Consider the following 10,641-nt stretch of genomic DNA (forward strand, 5'->3'; position numbering starts at 1 on the left):
CAGCCTGTGCCCTGCTTCATTTTGTACTCCAAGGCCAAACTTGCCTGTTATTCCGGTTATCTTTTGGCTTCGTATTTTAGCATTCCAATCCCCCATGATGATAAGGACATCATTTTTGTGTTAATTCTAGAAGGTATTGGAGGCCTTCATAGAACTGGTCAACTTCTGCCTCTTCAGCACCAGTGGTTGAGGCACAGACTTGGTCTACTGTGATGTTGAATGGTTTGCCTTGGATTCGAACTGAGATCATTCAGTCATTTTGGAGATTGTATCCCAGTACTGCTTTTCCTACTCTTTTATTGATTATGAAGGCTACTCCATTTCTTCTGAGGGATCCTTGCCCGCAGTAGTGTACCTGATGGTCATCTGAATTAAATTTACCCATTCTTGTCCATTTTAGTTCACTGATTCCTAAGATGTCAATGTTCAGTCTTGTCATCTCTTGTTTGACCACATCCAGCTTGCCTTGATTCATGGACCTTACATTCCAAGTTCCTATGGAGTATAGATCTTTATAGCATTGGACTCTCCTTTCACCACCAGATACATCTGCAGCTGAGTGTCCTTTCGGCTTTGACCAAGTCGCTTCCTTCTTTCTGGTGCTACTTGTACTAGCCCTCTGCTCTTCCCAGTGGCATATTGGACACCTTCCGAACTGAGGGCCTCATCTTCCGGCATCATATTTTTTTGCCTTTTGGTGCTGTCCATGGGGTTTTCATGGCAAAGAGTGGGTTGCCATTTCCTTCTCCAGTGGATCACATTTTGTCAGAGCTCTCTGCTATGACCTGTCCGTCTTGGGTGGCCCTGTACAGCATAGCTCATAGCTTCATTGAGCTACACAAGCCCCTTCACCACGACAAGGCAGTGATCCATGAAGGGGCATTTAAACTTAGTTAAGCATAATATTCCTGAATCTGGACTCATTACAAAAAATCTGAAGGCTGAGAGCTATTTCCTTCTGCATTCAAAGGATACAGAAAGGTATTATGCACTCTCCCTCTGGAACCATGGACCAAGTTAGGGAAAGGGTTGTATTGTTAAAATCATAGCAAAGGTTTAGATTCAATGTACCTGAACTTTAGCATCCCTGTCTTCTGTCCACAAAGCTTTATATTTTTGAAAGTCTTGCAGTGCTTCACTAGCAGCTGTCCGTACTGAGTTCACTGATGAGGAGAGAAGCACAACTAATTTGGAAATATCCTTGTGTTCAGCAACTCCTGGATAAAAATTTCTCAGCTTCCGAACTGGAAAAGACTCTTCTGGTGGTTCTGAAAAATATATCGTTTGAAACATAAATTCTGAAGCCTGTCTTCACACTCCCACTCCATATATCAAGAGTAAAAAAAATCTATACTAAGCAATTTGTATTTCTTCTTGAGCAAAGTCCTTTAAAATATATTTCAGTGGGATTTTACAATCTTTATATTTTCTGGATTGTGGTTCCAGATTTTTTTCACCTTCATAGGCTATGTAGATTTCTGATATGAAGAATACAGTCTCAACTATATGAATTATTATTCATCCCACTGGAACTAGTTAAAATTCATTTTAAAAATTTGGAATATTTATATCCTATCTTCCAATAAAAATTCTCAAGGGGAAAATTTATTTTTCTGGAAGAACTGAAGAGCAGTCCAATCTCCATAGCTATAGATGTCACAAGCATTACTTTTTCCTCTTTTTAAAGGGCTTGGTTTGATGTGGGCAGTGCCTATCAGGAATGCCAACCTCTCAGAAGTCAGCACACATGCAGGATTCTGGTAGTCACCATTTGATAGTTCCACTTATTTATTTTCATTCAATCTTTCAGTGTAAAAATGCTTTGCTAGGTATTGTTATGTTGTTGTTATTAATTACAACATTGCTTTTTTCCATCTTGTAAGAACCCAAGGTGGCTAACATAGCTCCTTTTTATCTTTACAGTAACAACCCTGTGAAGTGCGTTAGGCTGAGTGTGGCCCAAAATCACCAAGTGAGCTTCATGGTCAAGTGGGGACTAGCATCCAGATCTCCCAGGTCCCCAATATAACATTCTAACCACCAGACCATACAGGCTCTCTGTTGTTCTTTGTAAATAAGAGACACATGTAGCAATAACACCATAACATTGATTTTTAATTAAAATTATTTTAAATAATAAAACTTGATAGCATCACGGTGCTATAGTTCTAAATCCATTTAAATATATAGTTGGAAAGCATTTTAGTATTAATAATCAATCATTTTAAAATGGGGTCCCAAAGGGCTTTATGTGTATGGTAAAATTCAAATGACTCTCCGTCCACAGTAGCTATGTCTAAGGAGGCTCTGTAAGTCCTGTGTCAACAGGGCACCTCTTCCATTGCATCTATTCTTTTGAGTTTCATAGGAGCATCCATGGTGCTGAACTCAGTCCCCCCAAAAGGAGTCACCAGTCTCCCCTGGCTATTTCAAGCCAACTGCTGTGGAGGAGATAGTGGAACTGTGAAGATCAGGCAGAGCTTGATACCTCCTCCTGCAGTCACACTGCAGCAAGTTCAGAGATCATCTGATCATTCCTTTGCAGTCCACTCTGACTGCTCTGATGTGATACAACTGGGATAGATAGCTGGAATGCTGAAAGGAAAGATAAAAAGGAGAGAGGCAGCTGAGGAAGTGATGCAAGAGAGAGCTAGAGAAAAACAGTAATGAAATGGCAATAGGTGAAAGGAGAAGTGAGACAAGTAGGAGAGAAAGACAGGAGAGAGTTCAGGAGCGAAGGAGAAGGAAGAAGGTTCTTCTGCCACTCTGTTCTCACTTACCAACCAGTCCTGGCAGTCTGGAGAAAGTGAAGTCAGGGCTTCACTGGAGGATTGCCAAGATGATCAAGCCCTTTTGGTGGAGGAACTAGCTATGCAGATGAAAGAAAGATGGTCCTATATAATAAAGGATGGAGGGGGTAGATGGTGGGAATAGCTTCTAGGGGAAAACACTGAGCCTTCCTTGAGAAAAGAGTGTATTGCTTGTGGTCTGAGTCAGGAGGATGAGCACTTGGAAAGAGCCAGTCCCTTTAGACATAGGAACCAAAGGGATTTCCATTCCTTAAACATTGTGGTTTCATTAGATAGCAAAGGTGGGGAAAATACTCAGTCTTATCAAAAAGATTTGTGGTTAGTGCTGCAAACAAGACTAAATCTTAAATAAAAACCTGTTTATTGAGTTTCTTAACTTTTATGAAATCCATGGATCAAGCTGGGTTTGCATGCTTCTTCCTAATGACCCATGTACAGTGATGAACAAATAGAAAAAGTGCAATACTTTCAAAATGTGGAAAGTCAATTGCAATTTCACTTATTATCAACTTAACTACAAGCAATGTGGATAACAGCAAGCTCCAGTGAACACAGTGGAACTTACTTCTATATGACCATGCACAGAATAACAGTGTTCATCTCTTCTAGAAGGCTCTAAAAGGTTTTTTTTAAGCAATGGCATTTTTTATAAAGGAAAAGAAGAAAATAACAATAAAGTATCTCACTCTCTTCTTTTTTGAGTCCTTTCCCTCCTATAATACTAGGCGATTGAGGAATACCACTTTCCAGGTTGGTATTAGATTTTAGCAGGTGCTGCTGTCCCCAGTGTGCCACACCACGGCTTACGTCCAGAGTCAACTGAATCATACGATTGATGGCTTGCTGTATATCATCCAAACTAGGCACCATTACCTATACACAAGACAAAGATGCTTTTCATTCAACATAATGAAACTCAAATGGAAAACTGGATTTGAGGATCAGCAGCTAGCAGAGTTGTACAAAAATTTGTTAATAACAAGTGATGTACTGCTATGAACAATAAAATGTCAGAACTGCAAATTCAGATGAGATTGCTACACCCTTGGGGGTCCTGCCAAACAGATGATCCCTAGCACTACCAAACAAAAGATAATATCATTATTTTATATTTTCCTCCTTAACAGATTAGGTAGTTAGTAAGTTAGTTAGTTATTTGGTGGAAAGTAAAAAGCAGAAGAAGCTGGCAAGGTTACAAATTAAAGACAGTATCTGAACCCCTCTGTCTGCTGTCAAAGTGCAGCAGGTACCCATCCTGAGCATTGACCCAGAGAGGCTACCAAGGGATTTATTTTTCACTTGATTTGTCTTGACAGCTGTCAAAAGAGAAAGCAAAGCCATGAGTTATTGTTGCTCTTAAAAAGGAGGTAGCCACTAGATCACCCACTTCACAGTAAGAACCTCAAGAATTTGTGGAGGGAGGATTGTATTTGTTTTGCTTAGTTTTGTTTTTAGACCAGGCTCCTCCAAGGATCTTCTAACTTTTCCACTGCTTCCCAATTCTAGAAACTCAGGAAAGCAAGCGTGAGCCAACCTTTATTATGGGAGTTGTCAGTTTTGACAGCTAGCTCTGACTCCTTTTAAAATATTTTTGGCAGGCCTTCCCATGCTTTTTTCAAAGGGATATATGCACGTATGAGTGCATTTGTACAAGTCTGACTTAAAAAAAAGAAAAATATGAGCACCTTTGGGATGCAAAATATTTTGCTAAAAAAGGGCAAAGACAACCCAGCCACAGCCCTTTCACTGCACCCCTTTGGCATAATGAAGAGACTGTCACTACCTTTCAACTGAAAGTTACTTTTCATTAGTTTGAGAAAAACGGGTAATGCGGGGGGAGCTATAGCAAGTCTGAGAGGGCTTGTGATCATTATGAAGGGCACAGACCCAATACTGGTCACTCTACCTTGTGGCTTGGGCATCAGTGGGATGCCTGGATGTGACATCTGCCTGAGTGACTTTGGCAAGAGGTGCAAGCAGGTTTTGTCCTTCTTGCCAAGTATCTCACTAGCCACTTCCTGGCACTTATGATAGTGTTGGAGCTTGGCTTCAGAGAACATGAGAACAGATCATGGGCACAACTCGTAAGTCAAGTATTAGGTTTCCTGGCATGGCTTATTTCTCAAAAAAAGCACTTGTGGAAATGATTTGGGTTCACAGAGCAGGACAACTTACCATGGCTTGACACCCATGATAGCTTGCCACTCTGTGTAAATGCAGTCAATGAACTGCTACATGAGCTTTTATGGGCAATAACTTATTTAATTGCATTTATAGAATTGATACTTCTATTTTGTGTTTGTGTATTTAGTGCATTTTACATTATTTTATCCAAGACTTTCTAAAAGCACACTGAATAGCACTGCAGAAGTGAAGATTTTCAGAAGAAATCCAGAGATGAAGGCATACATCTTGATTGCTTAAAACACTTACCACATGCGGAATAGCTAAATGCACTTCTGCCTTTAGAAATGAAACAACTTCTTCAGGTTTGGTAGTTGTCTGAGGTAAATAAGGAGGTCGTCCAAAAGAGCTGGAGCTAGGAAAAATGCAGATTATATTGTATGTTAACAAAATATGAGAATATGGTGCTTTTTTTGCAGACAGATACTTCCAGACACAATGGGATGATAGAGAATGTGCTGTATCAACTGATACTTTCTTTTGTAGATGACTTTTCCTGGTACTGGGTAACTTATGTGCTAAAAGCAAAACAGAACAGAACAAAACAAAACAAAACCCACAGTGCACACATGCTGAAAGATTATGTTGCTAACGAGAACAAGTTCAACAGCAAAACTCAAGCTATCCATAGCAACAAGGGTGGTGAGTATATATTGCCTCACTCATAGGCGTACTTGAGAGTGCAGTGAGTAGAGCACATACTCACAGTTTCATAGACCACAAGACAAAATGGGACTGTAGAAAGAATCGCTCACCAATGGATATGGCAAGATGTAGGCTGCTAGATGGAGAATTTCCCAACAAACATTGGGATAAGCTGTAATGACAGCTATATTAATTTACAATTTGGAATGCTAATCAAGGCTCCCTGTCATGCATGTGCATTCTGTCAAAACTCAGGCGCATGTACACAAGGCTCCCCATGCTCATTCCTTTGAGAGCACAGATTCAGAGATTGTGAATGTTTATGAAATGGTTCAGCCCCAGGTGCCATTTCAAGGACCTGGGAATAGCCAGGGTGTTTTGTGGGAAATACTGACTCAAGGGCAGCCGGAAGACAGGAGTCAGGTGTCTGATGATTTCTCTGGGAAAAGCACCAAGCTGTCATTTGTGGGGGCAGGGGAGGATGCTGAGATGGAAAATGGAGAGACTGCACGTCCTGACCCTGTGGCTCATCAAGAGGCATGGAGGCTTGAAGGCTTGTGAGATTCCACAGAGCTCCTCTTGTGAGGCAGGGGTAGAGAAGGGCACATAAGTCAAGTCTTGGTTGCTGATCAGTAGATAGGATTCAACATTTTGCTTGGTATATGCTCAGAAGTTTGTACAGGAATAAACAGAATTAAAAGAGGAAATGCTGGTGAGGCTGTTGCTATCAGAGGGAGCCAAATGGCTCATGACTCCCTATGAGTTATGGAATAAGCAGAAGTTGACCATACAGCACCTCAGAGTGTTTCAAAGTCATGTGTATACATACAATTCAAAGGTGAGGAGATCCAAACTGGACTCCAGAGCTGAGGAAGTAAGCATGGTCAGCTATCACCCAAACAAAACCAAATAAGGAAGTACCCAGAGGCAGCAGATGTGGTTAATTTAATGGCTGAAACCACAAACTCTGCAAAATAAGTCTCAATCTTTTTTAAAAAAATTGGAACCATGACTGAGAGCATGCAAACAATAACTGCCAAACTATGCACAAAGACCTATCATGTATTATGCTTCAGACTGAGAAACAAGCTCGAGGTAGATGGACCACCTGAACAACTGGATAAAAAATGCAGGACAGCAGAAGATAACATTATGAGATGGGACCTCAAAGACATAATGGCAAGACATTTCTTCATGAAATGCTTACTAGATGATCAGATTGTCATATAAATGGAGAAAAATTGCTATAGGTATTGCTGCAGAAATTATATGAAGATGAGTCCTAAAAATAAGTTTTATTGTTTAGAGAACTACAAGCTTAAAGGAAGCAGGGAAACTGGTAAGCAAATTGTAATTCTACTAAGTATGCTAGGTAAGTTGGCCACAACTGGGCAAATACTAAAGACACAACAAAAAAATAGAGCTCTTTCTAAGCTCCCTTCTGCAAAACTACTCCGTGACTGGTTCAACATTTAAATGCAAAGGAAAGAACATTAAGTCACAGCAGATTTTCTAACATGAACATGATGGGGAGCCATCACTGGACAAGTCCTTGACAAGTCTATGGAGCTTCATTGTCAAGGCACATCATCAGACACATGGGATAAACACCCTTCCCATTAGTTCATGTGACAAATTATGTTCATAGAGAGTTCATAACCTTACCACCACCCCAATCACAGAATGGGATGAAAATTGCACCAAGAAGCACAATTTCCTCCCACATACCCCTGTCTTATTAGTGGAAGGGGCAAGTGTGGGAGGCCAGAACTTCTGACCAAAAGTGAAGTCCAGGGATGAGTCTTCTAATAATGTAGTGGCTGTAAAGATGTCAGGGGGGAAACTGCTGCAATATGATGAAAGTTGAAAGATCTATAGTCTCAATGGGAAAAAGAATTCTGAGGAAATTTTGTTTGTTTTCTTCTGCTGGTGACAAAACCAAAATCCAACAGTGTTTTGTCAGGGCAGGAGCAAAAGGAAAATCCATGTCACTGAGATTTTGTAAAATGAGATGTTAACCTGCACTGAATTTCATTCACCATGAAGAACACCTTCTACCACATACCTTGAAACAAATATTCTTTTTTTCAGAGCATCCAAGGATAATCGAGTAGCTTTCTGAAGGCTGTCCAACAATTGATGGCTAAAATATGCAACTACCTCTTTGCATTCCTGCAATTAATGAAGATAATAGTTTAGATTCCTATCAAAATATAATATGGAGATGAGAAGGACCTTGCAAGATGCCTTGGGGTTCCTTGCAAGGGGGAAAAAGGTGAGATGTAATTACAATGACAATAACAACAATAGTCTATCCACCCAATACTCCATCTCTCTGCTCTCTATTTTGGCAAACAAATGGACCAGTTTCCTATTTATAACTCCATAGGGGCACAGGGAAGTCTGATGAGAGACAGAATGAGATTTAAGCCTTCAGACATGCAATAAGGGCAGCAGCCCTATTCACACTTCCAAACACAACCCACAAAACTCAGTAGGGCTTACTTTCCAGTCGAGATTCATAGGACTGGGATAGAAGTCTCCTATCTAAATAAATGAAGTCTAAATAAATAAACTTATTAAAGGTTTTTTTAAAGTGAAGCAACCAATAGAAAGTGTGCTACTTGTGTCAGTCAAATATAACTGCTTTTAACATTTGAACTTGGCAGTGTACATCATGAAAAAATCATAGGAAAGGAAGTCATACACCTATAGTTTTGGTGTACCTTTGTCAATGACAACATATTGTGGTTCTAATGCCAGCAGCTAAGGTCATTGATACAAAGGACTGCAGAAAGCCTAAGCTGTGTCTGGGGGCTAGTGCGGCGTAGTGGTTAGGGCACTGGACTGGGACTCAGGAGGTCTGGGTTCTAGTCCTCACTCAACCATGGACCTCACAAGGTGACTGAGCTGTGAAGCTCACTCCCAGCCTAACCTTCCTCATAGGGTTGTTGTGAGGATAAATGGAGAGAGAACCACCTTGTAAGCTACCATGTGTCCCTTGAAGAGGAAGAAATGGGGGATATAAACACAAGATTATAATCAAGCATTTGTGACTATGAAGTCTCTGGCTAACTGATATATACTGAAATCAGCTGGAGCTTTGTTGTGATAGAACTGAAGCATCAAATGTCCACTCTAAGCTGTCACTCCACCACAAAGTCTATGTTAAGCTGGTTAGTGGGAAGCGAACCACTTGAGTACTTTAATGTAAGTGTGTGAGAGATAAAGAACTTTATAGGTCTATCAAATATGACAAAAGCAAATGCAGTTTTTAGACTTTGGGTGACAACTGAAGTGAAAGAAAGCATGGATGAAGATGAAAGCAATTTCATGAATGAAAAAATGGGAAAGAGGGGGCCAGAAGTAAGCCCCACCAGGAGAGGAGAAGGCAAAAGGAAATGCTTCAGGAGAAAGGATAGGTGGGGGACTTTAGTATCCTTTTCCACCTACCTCTTCTCCATTTTAAATCACCCCAGCAGGAACATCATTGGGTTCATTATTTACATATTGTTATGTGCTTTATTAAAGCAGCATCACTGAATGGTATTTAATATTGGGAGCTAAATGGCATTTGAAAATTTCCTTTATATAATTTTGGAATATTTTTTGGTTGGTTTTCTATTCAGCTTCAGCAACAAGTACACTGAGCTCTGTATGTCCTTATTTATTTGCAAAGAAAATACCTTCTTAAATTCATCTTCCTTCTCACTGTCCTCAGCCTCATCACTGCTCAGTAGAACTGGAGATCCAGAAGTGGTCTTCTCCTCAGTTGGGCTTCCAAATGCTACATGCTTCCCTTCTATTAGAAGAGAAATATGAAATTTCATTCAATCAACAGTCCAGCACAGAAGTATATATAGTATATATGGTGGAGGTATGGATTGCACTAAGTTGCCCTACTCTTTCCTCTGTCTGTCATTCATTCTGCTTATGGTTTCTAAATGCACACAGATAGAGCTCTGCACATGTAGGTCCAATCAATGTAAACAGTACACCAACAATTTGGGTTGACCAATCACATGTGTGGTTACATGTCCTCATTCACACATGTACAATAACAACTATATTTCTCCTGAACGTGGAATATGGCACCTGAAAATGACCTTGCCAGCAGTGGGGTACATGCATAGTAGATTTCTGCAGTGTGCTCTTACTTCAATAGAAAATGGCTACAGCAAAGTTTTGGAAGCTTAGCTCCATTTTGAGAAATTAGCTCATACTGACTGGGTTCCCACAACAACCCAATGCCAGTTGATAAGCCATGGTGGAGTGTCATGTAATGCAAACCTGGACTGCTTCCTATAGAATGGTCACTTGTGGGAAACAAGTCATCCTGCAAATTTATGATTCGGTTTGGAGGTTGTTGTATGCTTTATGAGTTATTATGTCATTTCATGAAAAGATGGGCATGATAAAGGACCAAAATGGCAGGGACCTAACAGAGGCAGACTCCTTCATGGATCACTGCCTTGTCGTGGCGAAGGGGCTTGCGTAGCTCAATGAAGCTATGAGCTATGCTGTGCAGGGTCACCCAAGACAGACAGGTCATAGCAGAGAGCTCTGACAAAATGTGATCCATTGGAGAAAGAAATGGCAACCCACACCAGTATCTTTGATATAAAAACCCCATGGACAATACCAAAAGGCAAAAAGATATGATGCCAGAAGATGAGCCCCTCAGGTCAGAAGGTGTCCAATATGCCACTGGGAAGAGCAGAGGGCTAGTACAAGTAGCACCAGAAAGAAGGAAGCGACTGGGTCAAAGCTGAAGGACACTCAGTTGCTGATGTATCTGGTGGTGAAAGGAGAGTCCGATGCTGCAAAGATCTATACTCCATAGGAACCTGGAATGTAAGATCCATGAATCAAGGCAAGCTGGATGTGGTCAAACAAGAGATGACAAGACTGAACATTGACATCTTAGGAATCAGTGAACTAAAATGGACAGGAATGGGTGAATTTAATTCAGATGACCATCAGGTATACTACTGCGGGCAAG

At 40.6% G+C, this 10,641-nt stretch overlaps 1 protein-coding gene across 2 annotated transcripts in view; it reads right to left on the reverse strand.

Moving 5' to 3' along the window:
• Positions 1 to 10,641, reverse strand: part of DNAH8 (dynein axonemal heavy chain 8) — a 171,388-nt gene that overhangs the window by 99,853 nt on the left and 60,894 nt on the right. For both annotated transcript variants that reach the window (XM_044443121.1, XM_044443208.1), the window contains 5 exons: positions 9,326 to 9,438; positions 7,705 to 7,811; positions 5,244 to 5,343; positions 3,497 to 3,683; positions 1,072 to 1,268 (listed from right to left, as the gene is read on the reverse strand). In XM_044443121.1, coding sequence (XP_044299056.1) covers positions 1,072 to 1,268; positions 3,497 to 3,683; positions 5,244 to 5,343; positions 7,705 to 7,811; positions 9,326 to 9,438 — 704 coding nt within the window. The remainder of the gene's footprint in view (positions 1 to 1,071; positions 1,269 to 3,496; positions 3,684 to 5,243; positions 5,344 to 7,704; positions 7,812 to 9,325; positions 9,439 to 10,641) is intronic.

This window comes from Varanus komodoensis, unplaced genomic scaffold, assembly GCF_004798865.1.
Source record: "Varanus komodoensis strain SLA01 unplaced genomic scaffold, ASM479886v1 scaffold1, whole genome shotgun sequence".
Lineage (NCBI taxonomy): Eukaryota > Metazoa > Chordata > Lepidosauria > Squamata > Varanidae > Varanus > Varanus komodoensis.